Here is a 17,579-nt window from a genome sequence, read left to right on the forward strand (position 1 = left end):
ACCCTAGTTGCTACAGAAGTATCAATCTCATCAGTAAAGTAGGTTTTTTTAATAATAGAGAAATTATCTGAGAGAATTCATTACAGTATTTTTTTTTATTTTGTATGCAGGTATTTTAAGCCTATTCAAGTTGTGTTTGAATTTATGATCCTTGCTGTATACATCCATTGTTTTGAGTATTCCTTCTATGAAAAATCAAAATTATGATGTTAGTAACATTGTTATTAGTTGTAACCATTAGATTTCTTAGCTTATGCTTTATTTTCTGCCCATATGGGGTGGATTGCCAGCTCTTGCTTCCCATAGCAATCAATTTTTCAATTTTGGCCAGGCTGCTGTGAGCTTATTGCAGAGGTATGAGTTTTGGAGATTTTTGTTATTATTGTGCTGGTTTACTTCCTTTTTTTTTTTTTTTTTTTTTTTTTTTTTTTTTTTTTTGCCAGTATTTACCTAGAAATTATGTACTGTACTTCCCTAAATTTCCATAGCAATTGATTGTATTTCGTCTCCATTTTTGCTATCACTACTTTGCTATTGTTTTGTAGATTTTACCTTAGTTATTTATATCTTGGTTGGTTTTTATGTTAATATATTTAACAAGTAGTATTGGTTTTTTAGATGCATTTGTTAAAAGCAAGAAAAAAGCTTCAAAAGAATGAAGTACATTGTGGAATACACTAAAGTAGGGATCACTTAGGAAAAAACATACTCATTTCTTAGTGTTATAAAGAGTATTTAACGTTGTATCTGTATCTAATAAAACCTGCCTGTGTGACAATAGCCTTTTAATACAGCAGGTTCAATCTATTTGATTAATTTTAATGTTTACCCTGTGACTTCCAGTACTTTGCATAAAACAATTTATTTGTTAACATTGCCTGCTTTTATGAAAGCCATAATTCACCTAATAGAGTATTGTTAAACTGCAGCGAATCTGCTAAAAATCTTCTCTGGTAACAACATTTCTATGTATAAGAACAGCTGAGAAATAGTGCACTATATTTATGCATGGATTTGGAGACAGGAAAACAGCGCTGGGTCTTGAAACTCCCTGCAACCAGCAGGTGGTGGTGCTGCCTTAGAAATCAGTAGTGGCTGAGGCGCCTGCGAGAGCTTCATTATGTATTGCTTTGCTAAGGAAACAATTTTATTAAAAAAATATTTCAGATGGCTCTTTTAAATGGTATACAGTTTTTTCCCCATACTTGTTTCTAGAACCTGTATCTATGTAAGTAGGCTCAGCATTTTATACTTTACCTATGAAATTATATGATGGCCACACATATAACAGGAGTGTGAAGACCTCCATCCCAGAGGAATACTACAGCTAAGTCTGAAAGAGCATTGGGGATCACTGAGCCTGATCCTATGAAAATTTAGTAAATGGAAGTTCTTCCACTGATGTGGGTGAAAACTGAATAAGACTAATGATAAGATAGCCAGAGGTGAATGTTAATATTTCAGTTCTTTTCGTTCAGAAACACAGACATTTCTACACCCTTTTTTCAAAGATAAACACAAGCCAAAAGAAGTTTAATGGTATCAAATTTTACAAAGTAAAAAATATGAATAAAACCCCGATTTATCAGTCGCATAATAACCACCTAGTTAAAAATAGAAACAACCTCAGCCAGATCCTCTCAAGTGTGTTTTCAAAAGTGAGGCGACTCATGGGGAAGCAGAGGAAGAATTGAAAAAAACTATGTAAAATCTTAGAATTTAAGAATACAATCTCTTGGATTTATAAGAAGTGTAGGAAAATCTTTACTTCACTGTGGTATTGGCAGGGACCTAGTCTGTCTTTTGTAATGAACAAGGTAGATAAAATTTTATTTCAATTTAAAACTTTAGAATATGTATGTTGAAATTACACTGGAAATATGTATTTTTAAGATGTTATGATAAGTTGGCACTTCTAAATGGAAAAGAGAAGTAATAATTCTAATTAGATTTCTGCAGGATGAAATCTGCACTTTCCAATGTTCACAAGAAGGAAACAGTTGCAGCAAGGCTGAGCTGGAATTTGTGGAGTCCTGCTCCAAAGACATGGAAATATCGCTTTCCTGTGCACTGAAATACTCTGCCTGACAAACACAATCTATGCTGTAAATATAAGATTTCTAATCCCAAGGAGTGGAGCAATCACCAAGGACTCCTATCCTTACTTTTACTCATAGCTACTTCAAGGCATTGTATATTTTTCTCTGAATTTAATGGAGCAGGGGGAGTATAAATAGTAAAGAGATCATAGGCACAATGATGAGTAGCCTTTCAAATTTAGATTTTTCTTTTTTTAATAGTAGCTTATTTTTTGTCCACAAGTAGAACGTGACTGTTTTCTGCAGTGACTGATCAGATTGTGAGTGCTTTTAGGGGAAACTTCCTTAACTTTGTAAAAGCAAGACAGATTCCTCCTACAGTTTAGCAGAACTACATAACTACAGTGTGCCCTTGCTAGTGTCACAAATTCTTCCTCTGTGTCCCTTATAGTTGGTGTCAAAATCTTCTTTGAGGCAATAGGACAAAGGACAATACAATTTGGGTTGCTGTGCATTGAAACAAGGATAGTCTATGACAATGCATGGAATATTATAATTTGCTAAAGTATCTCCCAAAGAGGTGTCTTTTGGCTTTACATGTCACAGCTTGGGGAACTGTCAAAGGGCTGCTCATAAGGAAATCAGTGCCCTTTAATTGACACTTTTTATTAAAGAAAGGGAAATAGAAACACAGAAATAAAAAGGATGTTACAGTTATTCAATGTTAGAGGCACACTTTCATGTCTAATAAAAAAAAAAAAAACAAACCACCAAGCACTGTAATAACAGTATCACATATGAATACAGTATATTTTTATGGAATATATTCAAAATGTACTTTTCAAACAACAGTAGCAACATCACAGTCTTACTAGGTCTGAGAAAATTAGAGATTAACAGCCACAATTTCACATCACTTGGTCACTTAAATTCTAGCAATATCTGTGACTAATAAAATCCTTTAAAACAGAATTGTCTGCAAGTGAGCCACCCAATGCTGTGTAACCCAAGATTAGTGGTTACACTAAATCCCCAGTCCTCTGCCTGTAGCCATGGGGTAATCAGGCAGTCTGTTAAAATGTTACCAACCATGTGGCTTTAAGCAATCCTTTTGTACTTTGCCGCGCTGAAGACAGCAGCTGGGGCTCCAAAATCGTAGTTCATAGCTGCTTCTGACTTGGTAGGAAGCACAGGGTCTGAACAGCTTTTTTCTGACACTTGGGGTAACATTTTCTGCAGCTCCTCCTCCATGTTCAGAGCAGAACAGCTTGTTATAATGAAGTAATATAATTTAAAATTTAACTCAGCATATTTACACTTGCCATACCCATGAGACACTTGAACTTCCTTATTCTCCAAAGTGCACTCTGAAAAGACAAAGTTAGTTCCCTTCACTTTGATGTTTGTCTGGAGAACAGACCCCCCTGAAAATGGACTGTGTTCTGGTTTAAGTTCTGCAGTTTAGGGACATCTCCATTTCTTCACCCTTTCCCAAAACAAACTTTACTTTATTGAAATAGTATTCTATATGGGTATGGCATAGTGGAGAAGTCTATTGGACAATTAAATGGACAGGGAGGACAAAAAAGTCCACGGATGCTTTGCTTTTTTTTAAAAACTTTTCACTTGACATTTTTCCAATAACAGTTTAATGACTTGAATAAACAATTATGGAGTGAATCATAATTTGAAAAGGCAGTGGAGAATGAAGACTAAAAATCAAGAAAAATGTATGAGGGAATACTAAAATTTGATTTAGAAAATATGTTCAAGGTTCAATGGACCTATGACTTAGTCTAAGTATAAATTAGCATTTGATTAGGGATTGAAGTAGCTTTTTTTCTACTATGCAAACTTGGCAGGGAAAAGAGAAGATGTTTGTTATGTACAAATAGTGTCCTATTGTCTGTATACCTCTGTATTGGAATGAGAAATCAGATCCATTAAATCAGAAGCCTTTCTTCTCAAAATTGCACACACCATTGTGTGTAAAATGCTGTATATATGGGAAAGGCTTGCTTCTAATTTATGACAGCATATACATGAGTTACGAACAGCTCCTGATCTAAAGTCCACTGAAGTCTGGGTAAATGTTTTTTCTGACTTTACTGGACTTTGGATTAACCACAGTTTGGAAAGCCTTAAACCACTTTGCTTGCTGAAGTCATAGTAACAGAGAAGTGATAATAATTAATCCAGCATTCATATTAGTTGTATTAAACTGGAGGAGCAAAGAAAAAAATACCATATTTCTGTGGTAACCTTAGGAAATTTCTCTACTCTTAAAAACAAGCACAAATGATGTAAATCCATATGCCAGACCTTTTTCACCAAAAGATTCAAGTTATAGGTTTTCTGGATTTCCAAATTGCTTTGTAGTCTATTTTTCATCCTATATACAAGTTGCTCTAAAAGATCAGGAATTTAAAGTCTGTATCGATTTCACTGAGTATCAGAGCAGCCATCTTAAATTAATAACAGGATCCAGCATGGCAAGATTCCACATTTGCTGGTAACTGTCTTTTTTTCAGCATTCAAGGAAAAGCAAAGATGAGAAATATATCTGTAGCTGAGTTTCAGTTCTTAATGTGGGAAAATAATTAAGACTGAAAGACCACGTATTATTAATACAAAATTTAGGTATTGGATAGTAATAGAAAGAAAAAGGAAAAAAAGAAAGAAGTGGTTGACACAATGCATTTGTTTTGAAATTTTTTTGCCTTTAGCCAAAAAGTACAAGCCTGGGACAAAAAGAGGGGAAAAAAAAAAAAGAGAAATGTTTCTTCATCTGCAATTTCAAAGAGAATGTCTCATGTAACACCATTCAGTATTTGCAAAATGTTCTGATGATGTATTCTTGACATTCTTGGATCTTGATGTTTTATCCGCTTTAAGTGGCAGACACTGAAACCAAAAGCCAGCTTCACCTGATTTTCTAATGGTGTTAGTGTGTAGATACACAGCGTATCTTTTTGTATTAAAAAAACAGAATGAAATGCATTTCCCTGAGTATGTAATGCACATAGAAACAAAAGCAGCAATCCTGTTTCATTTGAATTACCATTTCAGACACCAAGCAAACACTGCTCCATAGCTTCTAAAATTAACATTCTTGTAGCTCATCAAGCACCATTATATTGTAGTTTCTAGTCAATGATTTCATTACATCTGTTACCACCAAAAAAAAAAAAAATCAAGTAAATTTGTTAAATAAATAGTTCACTGGCATGAAATGATTTTTAGAGAATGAATAATATGGGGTGGGTTTTTTTTTCCCCCCAACAAATAACAAATGTTTTGATTAAATCATATTTCAATACTATGCTAAATTCCAACCCCAACTGATTTGGCACATTTCCTTTTTTGAAAGTACCTTTGATAAGAAATGCATTACAAACTCATCAGTTTAGCTTCCTGTTAACAAAGAGACAGCAGCCGTCTGGATTATTCTAGATCCGCAGTGAAACTGCCACACTATGTATGCTCAAAGTAAAGCTGTGCAAGTTTGACAAGGGGCAGATGAATCCAGGAGTTATTGTGCAGGGGTTTAAGTCTATGCGGCAGCTGACGGTTGAAATAATCATCTATACATCGCTCTGAGCTAGCTGAGGAAAGGTTGAAGCTGTATATTTTCAACATATCTAGCCTAATGGTTAATCTGTTGTCTTGTACAGGGGGTGCTGGGTGGAATCACAGCAATAGCTGACAGTTTGGAGGAATTGCTGTGGGTATTTTCAGTTGCCTGATTCACAAAGTGGTAGGTAGAAAAAAGTCTAAACAGGCTTGTCATTGAATGAGGCAAGTCATGCTCGTTGTCACTCCCATCAAAAGAACTCTGGTAGCCAAAAGCTCAATCAACATATTGATTATTTGCTTTTAGAAATACAGGGCTGCCGCTTATCTTCACCCCTCACCCCATGAAAGCTGAGCCAGATTGCAGAAGGGTGACTGCTCCTTTGGAGGTCAGCTTGGAAGATGTTCAGGAGAAAGACATCGGTTAAGTTGGGGGGAGAAATAAAATATTTCTTCAAACCAAGATAGTTTAACTGTTAGGAACACTGTATTTCTAATGCTGGATCTGACATATCTTCACAGTGACATGGCATTACTCACTACAGAGATTAAGGGGGTGCAGTATGAATTAGACTGAAACAAAAATGAAGTATCTGCAAGTGACAGCTCTGGCTGATGGCTGACTATGAAGGAAAACACTGTGCTAGTGTCTGGTGAAAAACAGTGCTGAAAGCCTAGCAGCTGATAGAGATGGGGGAGGAGAGGAGCACTGAGTATCAGTGGTGGTGGTTTAGAATGTCTGGTTTTGGTCAGGATATTTTTTCTCCTTTAAAACACATTTTCATCTTCCCTTCCAGGCAAATCATGCTGAAGCCAGTTTCAGCCATTTTGTTGAAAGCGCTGTACTGGTATTCTGCCTTGTTACATTTAAATTAAAGCTCAGCCCAGTTTTAAGTTATGGCAAGTGTATGCTCACAAAGAATAAATAGAGATTGCCACAGGCATTAGTTTAACTACATTTGTTGTTTTAAAAATGTTCAGGGAGTTGCAGATTGCAATTCAAATTATCTTCATTAAAATAAATAAAATGTATAGAAATAGAAACAGGCATGATTCCCTAACGCAGTCTGTAGGCAAGTGTATATTCATTGAGCTTGAAAGGGAGTTCCTGAGGGTGGGGGTAAGGAATAGGAATATATGCAACTTCAAAATACCTTTACAATTACATTAGTATATCACATTTAATACATATCATTTTTTTATCTCTCTAATGCTGACAGGCTTCTTGGGCAAATTCTGCGCAGCATTTATTAAAAGTAGATTGTGTTCACCCAGGGTGCAATTAGAAAATACTACAGACAATGGAATTTCTTACCCTTACTCTACTTTTATCCTGTTCCTTACTGTTTGCCATTCTCAAAAAGTAGTTTAAAATTTGGTCTCAAAATGGCTCTCAAAATATTCTTAGGTAATAATAATGCCTTATGGATACATGAAAATGTACTGAACAGTTCTAAGGAACTTAGGCAGCATAAACAATGCAGGCTTGTGACTGTTTGCATTGGAAATAGTCATATGTCATGCTACATAAAAATAAATTATTCTAACTATGACTAGTAAAATAGTCCTGTTTTAGTGGACCTGGTGGTACTAAATTCATCCCATACTTAGTAAAGAACCCTGGTGGATTTGGTGGTTGTGATTTGATGTTGCACAGTGGTACGAAGAATTACCCCAATCCAGACAGTTTGATTGCCAAACCTAGTGAGGCAGTGACAATATGTAAGGATGTATTTAGTTCCATAGAATTAACAGCAATCTTTGTTTCCCAAATATGTTTTTTATGGAAATCAGCCCACATAATAGTGCAATAAACCAATCGGATTATAAAGAAATTATTGATAAAAATCAACTGTCTTTGCTGAACTGGGGAATGCTCCATAAGTGTTTTAGGTTCTGCACACTATAGTCTGTATCTGCTGAAGCTGACCTGTGTTTCTCACCTGGTTGTGCAGAACTGCTTCATCCAAAAGCTCTGTGCTTGCCTGTGTAGTTCAGGGTGTATTCTGACAGCCCCATGTGTGTGGCACAGCGTGCACCTTCAGACTATTTACACTAAGAGTAACCAGTTTCACTCTTCTGTGGTAAAAAAATATGTGTAATTTTAGGAGGAATGGAAAAAGAGATTATTATCTCTACAAAAGATAGGTCATTCAGATATTATTCTGTAATCCTTGCTTTTGAAGACTGAGTAAAAAGACTTGGGCCATAAACTAGTGGAGAAAGAAAATTGTCCTATGTACAAAGAATTTCATTACTCGTCCACTGTTGGGCTTCTTCCACTTTGATCTAAGCTCTTGAGGCGGGAGGTTAGAGGTGATGGGATGAAACCAGTAGTTAGAACTTTTGAATCTGGAATAATTTGACCAAAAAAAATTGGCAACTTGTTATGCCCATGCCCAGTGGTAGTACCTGTCCACACTGTTGGAAGTAAAGGGAAGTAACTTAGGTTTTAAGCAGCTCAGTCCGCCTTCCTGCTGAACAAGATCATGTGGTGCTGTTAAATATGATGCCAAGCTCCATACCAAAAGACAAGTATTTTTGTTCTGACACATGCTGTGCCACCGCAAGCACAAAATCTTAGGAAAGCTTGAATTTGTCTGCATGGAATATGCCATAAAACATACACTGCAATGGAAGGTTATTGCTTAATAGTCAGGTCTGGTATCTGAAACCATCACTTATTGAACTCCAGAAGAGACTGTAAAAAGATTATGGTGTTTCTTATAACTTGATTAAAGGGTTGATAAGCTTAATAGATTCTGGTCTTCTTCCATTTCATGTGAAGATACTTTGATAGAGGATGTGGATTTTTAAAGATTATTTCCAGTACTATTATCTGCACTTTAAAAATAGAACTGAGTTGATGCATTTTGAGGCCTTCAAATACATGCTTGACCAGTGACGTGTAGGGAGATAGTTCTCTGCAGATATATTTTATCATCTGAAAATTATTTCACTTGGAGGAATATCAAAAGTAGAAGTACAAAATTTGATAAAAAACCCAGTAACTCTGAGGTAGAATTGATAATTTTCATGTAGTGTATTCAATATTTTGTCTTCTTGTCATTATTGCTAATCAAAGATATATGCTCTCTTCTGATGATTTAAAATACATGTGAACTCTGGTGAGTATGCATTATTATTATTATTATTATTATTATTATTATTATTATTATTATTATTATTATTATTATTATTATTATTATGTTACTTCTATTAGTAAAAATGAGAATAGTATAATAAATTAGTTTTTAGTTCTTTTCTCACTAATTTTTCAATCTACCTCAGAATAGTAGCAAACCATCAAAAGGTCATTGAATTAGAATGGGTGTTTTGCCACCAACCTGTTCAAACTTGTTAAAAGGTACCTTCAAATGACTCTTGTAATTCCTATACACTCACCTTTTCCATGAGAGAGACAGATTTTGTGCTTGAAGAAAAATGGCAAGCATGGGAATGCTATTTTTTTATCTTTCCTGTTACCAGATGGTGTTTCTAGCTGGTGGTAAACTAAACAAAGATCCCAAAAAACATGCTGACCTCAAATACTTTGCCTCTACTCTCTGCTCAGTGTTCTCCATAGAATCTTTAAGGCAATTGAAACATATATATATGTTTCAATAGTAAATAATGCTGCAAGTTTATCAGTTCGCCAACTACTCCCTACCTAAACTTCTTACTTCATTATACAACCAATAATAAGGTCTTAGCAGCTCTGTTCTGTACCTTCTTGTCTATACTATACTCATTCAGAATGAAACAAGCATTAGGGGAAGATCTTTATTGCGTGTTTTACCAGAAAAATATTTTGTTCTTGGTTGTTACCGCGGGTGCCATTTGTTAGAGGTATTAGTAGATAGGGTAGTGTTTAAGTAGCCTTGATATATTATCAGTGGAAGACAAAGAATCACAGTTTTAAGCTAAATCCATATTTAGGAAATTGAATTTCTTAACTTTATTTTCAGAGGTACTGTGTATGACCTCCTGAAATTTACAATATTCAACACTGTTGAATACTCAACAATTTTTACGTGGGTTCCTTAAAATCAGTTTAATTCCATAAGTATGCTTGCACAATTTTGAAGTGGTGACCTTATGTTTTCTATGATTCCTTATTTATTTTAATAGCAGCAGAGTGCTTTACCTCCCCTGTCATTTTCAGTAGTTTCAAAGAAATAAACATCTTCCACAGATAGTAAATCTCAAAGCCCTTATCAACATGGGGAAATAAGTATTACCTCAGACATACTTACCGTAGGATGGGATTATTGCTTAAAGGTGATAATATTGTTGAATAATCTTTCTATAAGTACTCTTCTATAAAGAGTCATTTTTAGAGGAAAAAAAGAAACAACAACATAAGAAAGCTGCAGGTATAAACCTTAATTTCTGCTGTTGGAATTGATACCTTAAGCTTTAATGTCTGTATTTCCACATAATATCAAAATTGATTCATTCCTGTAGTTTTAAATGGTTTTTTTTAATACAAAGAAATTAATTTAAATTTTTTCTTATTATTTAGAAGTAAAGAATGCAGCTAGACCAAGTTACCCAAAAGGTTCATATCAGTTCAAGAATGCAACTACTAATGCATTGATTGATGCCAAGTCCACTGAAGGAATCCCGGAACCTGTTCCACTTGTTAATAACCGTAAAGGGAGCCTCCTCCTACCCAACAACCCCTCGCTGCTGCACCTTAACTTACTGAGTTCTGTTGAACAAGGAAAATCTACCTACTGTAGATTGCAAAGGGCACTCAGCTTGCCTGTAAAATACCGCTACCATTCCCAAAAGCCTGGGTTGAACCAAGATCTCCGTAGGTAGCCCAGTAGTTGGATGCATAAGGCAATACAGAATGGCTTGTGCATGGTTTTGCAGTCTGTTTTCAATGTGACTATGACATTACTAATGCTCTGTTAAGTGCTTACAGATGTGGGTTTCTCCAGATGTGGTGATTAATAAGTTAATCGAGATAGCTAGTCAACTAATGTTTCTGGGTGGTTTGTGCTTTACCTTTCAAAGGATTTAATTGCTTTGGAGCATTTACATGCTAGGCAGAATGAACTTACCAGGTATCCCAGTTCATGTGATGTTCAGTAACATCAATGTTATTTCAAATTTCAACTCTTTTTGGTGTCTAAAAAGGCATCTGTAAATTAGTGCAGCTAGTGACCTGGGAGAGGCAGTGAACGAGACAGTGTTGTTTTAAAAATAGCTAGAAAATAACAAAGAAAAAAGTTATGAACTTGTCCCCTGTTTTGGAAGACTTACTCTTTGTTTTTGCTTTAAAAATGAAATGAGGATAAAAGTCAAGTGATATGTGGCTACAAATGTTCAATTCATATTAAGACTGTTAAAATTACCAGCACATCTTAAACCAATTCGTGGAACATTGTCTGGAGGTTATGTCATTGAAATAATGAACACTCTTTACTCAAGAATAAGCAAACATGTGAAAACATCAGTGTAACTTTAAATTAAACTCCAGCATAAAACTGAGTGTCTGAAGCCTCATTAGACTCGCCTGACATTTTTTTTAGCATTGAGTCTTCCTGAACTGCAAAACTGTTATTAGACAAGTGAGCTCTGGGTTGTTACAGCAGTACAATAAGTGTTATACTTAGGGATGTGCAAACAAGCTCTTGAATGTTATTAGAACTCAGAGTTCCAAATCTATAAAACTCTGTGTCCAATTCTTGAACTTCCAATTTTCATTAAAGCGGTAGAAAAAGTCTCTGTAACATAATATGGCTGTAGTTAATAAAAATCCTGTAGTATAAAGACATAAAAAATGGGGACTTGTTAACAAAAATAAACATACCATATCAGAATTTATTTGTCATATATCACAGCCCCACTATGCAAATATGTTTGTCTTTCATAAGAACAAGTGAATTTAAGACTCCCTTTTAAATTAATACAGACACAGAAACCATGTAACTAAAATATTAATAACCTTACTAAAAATTTTGCTAGATCCACTTCTTTAAATAGGCAGGAAATTGATAGGAGTATCTGAAGGATAATAATTAAATATATTTTATATCCTACTTACTACTAAGAAACCACTTGTGAATTATCACTGCAACATTTTTGGGAACCAAGCCATAGGTAATAGTGTCCATTAGATACTATTCACATATTTCAACTTCATGTGTTCCCTTCCCTCATTCCTATGGAGCTGTGTTGCTAAACTGCAGATGCCCTGTAAACTCTGTGCAGAGATTTCAATGAAAAATAAAACTTGACTTCCTGTCGTATGATGAATATAGATCTACTTCCATTGCTACAATGAGAATAAATGCCTTTCTTGGTTAAGCAACAAACTGAGACCCCTCAGAAGGCTTTGCTAACAGGAATTAACCAGTCAGCCTTGCCAACCTGGGGCTTTGCAGGCAACTGGTGACAGTAACATGATTTGAATATGACAAGCACATATCCAAAAAGGAAGCTTATTTATTGCAGATGTGGTACCAATAACAAGTGCAGACTGCTAGAAATGTACTTCTAAAAGTTGTTATTTTGGATGGTTACAAAGTAAGACTTTGATTTTAATTGGGCAGCAGGTTAGCATCACCTGGCAGCACTGCAGAAAAAAAATGTTGGACGATATAGTACAAAAGCATCCTTATTGTATTAACTTACAGAATTTGAAAGGATCAGGAAGGAGTCTTATTAGCTAGCTGAAAACCTGAAAGAATATTATTTTTTAATATTGTTTTCTCTTAAGCAGAGAAATATTTCTGGTTATAATATTATCTACAGTTGACTTGTGTTACTGTAAGATTTTTGCCTATGGTCCTGATGGATGTGTATCTCCCTTGAACTGCTAAAATTGTATAACAGCACACTTGTGGTGCCATACTGCATCTCTGGACAAACATTCTGTAACCCCATGGTAACAGATTAATTTGAGGGAAATTTAGAATTTTTACTCCCAAGACAGTAAAACAGATCATTTATTGTTTTCTGGAAGGAACATTTTGCATGATTCTTGTTCATTTGATCTTTTAAGTGGTGGAACTGAATATTTATATCCAATAAAGAACAAGAGAGCACAGTGGATATCTTGAAAGCTGTTGTCTGTGCGGAATAGCATGCAAATAACTTTTTGGTAGAGAAGTTTAAAACAAGGCTAGGCCATTTTCAAGAGAATGATTTGAAGAGGGTGTTCTAAAAATCACAAAGACTTGTGCTTTTTTGCAATCAGAGCTGCAAAGATATTACCAAAAAACCAATTCTGTGCATGTTCACTTCATGGTACATGTAGCTAAATACTGAAACGATCTAGTTTAATATGTGCAAACTGTCACAGAAAGAAAATTTCAATTTGTGTATTTTTGAGAATTTTCTGTGGGCTTATTTATTTCTCAGCCAAATTTGACTGAGAGGCATTTAACTAACCATCAATAAGCATTTATACTATAGGACTTTGATTTGGAAAAAGAAAGAAAAGTCAAATGAGAAGAAAATTCCTTTGTCTTTAGGGATGCTGCCTAAGAAGAGAGGAAACTTAGTGAATAAATCATTATTAGACTGTCATTGTTCTGATCTAAGTATTATCTTTTACACCACTCTTTGGCACATTTATTTTAGGATTAGCTTTGTTTGGTCGCTTTGGGTTTGATTTTTCTCTTTGCAGAGTTTCTTTGGTTGTGACTTCCTTGTTCTAGATGATGCCAGGTCATCTAAAAGCAAAATCTGTCTTTTCAGGGCTCAGCCCTTTGGTCTTGACCAAGGCAAAATGAAGTTCCATAGCAGGCTTGGGCAAACAGACAGAGGTGGTAGGCTGGAATGCAGTCTGTAATAAAATAGTGTCAGAAGAGAGTTATAGCAAAAGACTATTGTTTAATTTCTTCACAGATAAGTCTGGTGCAGGTGACATATATCCCATTTTTGTTGTTTTTCTTATGTATCTTATTGCTAATAGTATTTTTTTCCCAACCTCTGCTTGTGCACTGCTAATATGTACTGAGCTCTTTAAATATAGCAGCTACTATTACTACTACTGATGTCTTTCCTTTTAGCTTTAAAGTTAAAGCTTCCTAGGCATCAGTTATAGTATCTTCTAATTAATTTTTCAGTTAACAGTAGGATGGGAAAAAGTTTATTTTTTTCTACTTTGTACCAGAATAAAGTAGCATTAGTATGAACCTGAGAAAGCAGGCATGAGTTTATTCCTTTTGATAGTACATGTAAAAGCTACATACAGATTATCAAGTGCAGTTACAATCTCAAAACTGTAAAGATGGTGGTTAATTCTTATAGATGAGTTCTTAGGAAGCTGCACTTGTTTAAGCAATACATACTGTGACATAAGTTATCCAAGTGTAGTTTATGACTGACAAAACTCTAAGTGGTTTTCTATCTGGAAATCAATCTGTCCTTGAAAATGCACCTCATGCTCATTAAAAGATTGCATAACACATGCATTCTCTGTTATACAGGTATTGTCTCCCCACTTCCATTCAACCTCATTCTGTTCACTCCTGTTAAAGCTCCGTTTTGGGAGGAGAGTAGAGCGATGAGGTCTGACTTGTGCTGGAGATCTGTGCACAATGGCAGGCTGCATTCACATTCCCGACTAACTGAATCATTGAACATCAAGGCATTGAATATTTTACGTCTCTTCATGAAGACTCTGTTGTTTGGCATGTGAGGAGCGAAAACCAACTGGTGTCTAGTTCATTAGCAAAAGCAGGCTGGCAGCCGTTATGTTGATATTGAAAATAGTACTTTATCTGTCTGGGAATACAGCAGAGCACTAATTCTATTTTTCTGTAGCGCAGATTAACTGATAATAACTCTAAGAATAACCCGAATGTGGTTCCCCCGCCTTTGTTTTTGAAGTATGAAACCAATTTGAACACCTGTGTTCAAAACCCTGGTATTCTTCTCTGCTTCTCCTTCAAACCAATCTCTTCGACTAACATGTATTTGATTTTTATTACTGTTGGCCTATGTTAGCAATGAAGTATCAGTGCGTGAATGGACATAGAGTGTGTGTTCTTTGCTACTTCACTTGTATTTCACATTGCACTCAGAGCAGTACTTAATCTCATGAGTTCCTTATATTTCCAGTTGAAGATGAGCAGCCGTCGACACTATCACCCAAAAAAAAGCAGCGAAATGGAGGCATGCGAAATTCACCCAACTCCTCACCCAAACTGATGAGGTAAGACTGTAAGAAACTCATATCTTCATCTCCTTTCTTTCTTCCTTCCTCCTCTCCTCCCCCCACATCAAAAATAAGGGGAGGGGGTGAAAAAAAAAAGATTGTTAGATGGTTTCTGAAAGGCTGAAGTATTTATTCTGTCAGCTTGTCAGCAGTTAATGACAGAGCTGAAAAAAAATTCTGTCATGAAAAACAGTTTGAAAAGCTGTTTGAAAAATACATAGGCTTTAAAGTCTTAGCTGTCACCCTGTCCTGTCCATGTGTAGTTCTTAAACAGCAGTGGCACTAATGATAGCACTAACCAATCAGGGGAACTCATGTGGTTAGTTTGCCTCAGGCAATTCTCTTTTTGTTGGATTCCCTCTGAGTACTGTTTTCTGTACTTAAGGCCATATGTGAGATGTATCATCACAATCAAAAATGAACCTGAATATTACCTTCCTTTTATCCTGTCGATTGAAATCAAATTTCTGTTAATTGATTTAGACTGATGAAAAAGTCTAATAATATATATACTTGCCAAAGCAAAGTTCAAAACTAACGCAGTTTTAGTCAAGCTAAAAGCACATTAATTATGAAATACTGGGATTTTTAAGAGGGTAGTATATGCTCTAAAAGTGGGTGATGAAAACAGCATCTTGTTAGTGATATTTTCCCCTCTTGCTATGTGTACATTATTTTACGCTAGTACTCTTTTGTATAACTATGTAGTTTCCTTTTATAGGATAAAATACCTCTAGGACATTTGTTAAAACTAGAACTGCAACAAGAAATTTTAATCTCTAAAAATATTATGTGATTTGCATTCTATCTCACTGTGCTTTTCCTTTTACCTGCTCAACTCAGTCAAAATTAGATCCCATAGTAGATAGTTTCCGACAAGGCTGTTCCTGCTCTGTTTTTGCATATCCTGTGAACCCAGGATAGACCCTCAGTCCATAATTGTATCCATAAATACTATAGCAGAGATTTTCCACTCTGTGTATATATATGTACACATACACAGAAAATGTAAGCTTATTTGCATATATAAACAGACACATTGGTGGAATTTGAGATTTATGTGTGTATAACTGTGTCTGCTAACAGAGGTTAAGTGAAAAAAAATTGATACAAATATATAGTTCTTTCCATAAATAAAATCTGTTATCATTTTTGTTGACAATGATTTTGTTCCTGTAATGATTCTGGATACAGGTAGGTGATATTTCTCTTTGTATTTCAGTCACTAGATTGGAATTTTCTTTGGGTAGTTACAGAAGCATCCATATTTGTTTATTGTTTCTGCAATATAGGGCATATTCAAGGACATAACTTCCACAAATTGTCTTCATCTCTGTTTAGACTACAGAACCAAAAGTGAGATTGATTCACAGAGGGAAAATGCACCCAGCTGTGGCTTTTTTTTTCCCCTATTGACCATCTATTTCTGTAAAATGTGTCATTAAAAGTTCTCTGCCTTCCTGTTAGCTCAGCCTTGCCCATATGACACTGATTTACATGCTTGTTTACAGTTTATGAGGAGGAATAAAATGAGCATACTGGCAAACTTCTCATTTTTATAGTGCCAGTTGTCATGCTAGCATAGTTTTCAATTTACTTACCTTTGGTCAGTCCTCTTATCTGGTGCTAATTGTTTTAACTGCTTAAAATTTAAACATGTGGAGATTCCCCCCCTCACCTTCTCCCAGATTCTAATTTTGGGGAAGTAGAAGTAAAAAGAAAGAGAAAGGGAGAGAGAGAGAAGGAACTGAACACACTGTCCCTGTTTGCTATGTAAAGTATGCCTCATTTCTTTGATCTTGAGTAATAATAATTCTGGGGAGTTATACTGTTTTCATATGCTTCAAAGCTGTGTCAAAGTTTTGCTGCTTAAGGGTACTTCTTTATTCTATTGGCTCTTGGGTACTGAGATGACAGGTCCTCTGTACTAGGTGCAGGCTTTTTCAAGTCATAGCCTTCAGCAAAACATCAAATTACCAAATACAGGGTAACATACTTCTACACAAATGCCTTTCCTGTAGATATATTATACCATATATATTAAATACTTTAGTGTTACACGGTACATTTTATGTGCAATAGAAAGTGATGGTTTGAGGTAGCCTTAGGGGTACTTTTTTCCACAAGCAGAAAAAGCTAGTGTATACCGTATCAAGTATGGTTTTTACAGGACTTTCTGCCCGAAGGCCTTTGTAAATAAGTAATGATCAACAGATTGGCTGTGGGTTTTTGAAAAGCATGCCTGTGTCAGTTTGCATGATGGGGGAAGATTTTCAAAGTACAGCCTGCTTTCATTGCCTGCTGAAGAGGGACTGAGGGAGAGTAGTCGTCCTGAGCCTGAGCTGTCTGCTCAGTAGCACATCAGAATTGCTAAACACAGGTTGAGCAGCGAGTGGAGAACTTGCCAGGCTTCCAAATCCAGACATTGTTTTCTTCCTCATCTCTGTTGCTGCTAAATTTATTCTCCAGCCCAGTGTTGGCACCCTCAGCTTCTCCCCAGACCCAACCGTCTCTTCCTTTTGCTCTTTATCTACACTGACTTAACTTTGGTCCAAGGTGCTAGAAAAGACAAAGTGGATTGAATCAGAAGAGAGCTCTGTTAAGATTTGTTTGTAATGGTCAAACTCTTTTCTCCTCTCTGGAACAAAGGTGGACTGTATAATCTGCTATTTCTTATCCTTGTAAATTACAGAAAGTGACAGGTACTTGCTTTCCTGCCCAGAAATCTTTAGTGCATGTCAGCTAGAAGTACCCAAGAGGTAAATCAGCTAAAGCACTGTCATGTC

The 17,579-nt window shown here is 35.6% G+C and overlaps 1 protein-coding gene across 32 annotated transcripts in view; it reads left to right on the forward strand.

Moving 5' to 3' along the window:
* Positions 1 to 17,579, forward strand: part of KCNMA1 (potassium calcium-activated channel subfamily M alpha 1) — a 403,122-nt gene that overhangs the window by 326,189 nt on the left and 59,354 nt on the right. For all 32 annotated transcript variants that reach the window (XM_058029021.1, XM_058029020.1, XM_058029013.1 and 29 more), the window contains one exon: positions 14,697 to 14,790. In XM_058029021.1, coding sequence (XP_057885004.1) covers positions 14,697 to 14,790 — 94 coding nt within the window. The remainder of the gene's footprint in view (positions 1 to 14,696; positions 14,791 to 17,579) is intronic.

This window comes from Melospiza georgiana, chromosome 8 (assembly GCF_028018845.1).
Source record: "Melospiza georgiana isolate bMelGeo1 chromosome 8, bMelGeo1.pri, whole genome shotgun sequence".
Classification (NCBI taxonomy): domain Eukaryota; kingdom Metazoa; phylum Chordata; class Aves; order Passeriformes; family Passerellidae; genus Melospiza; species Melospiza georgiana.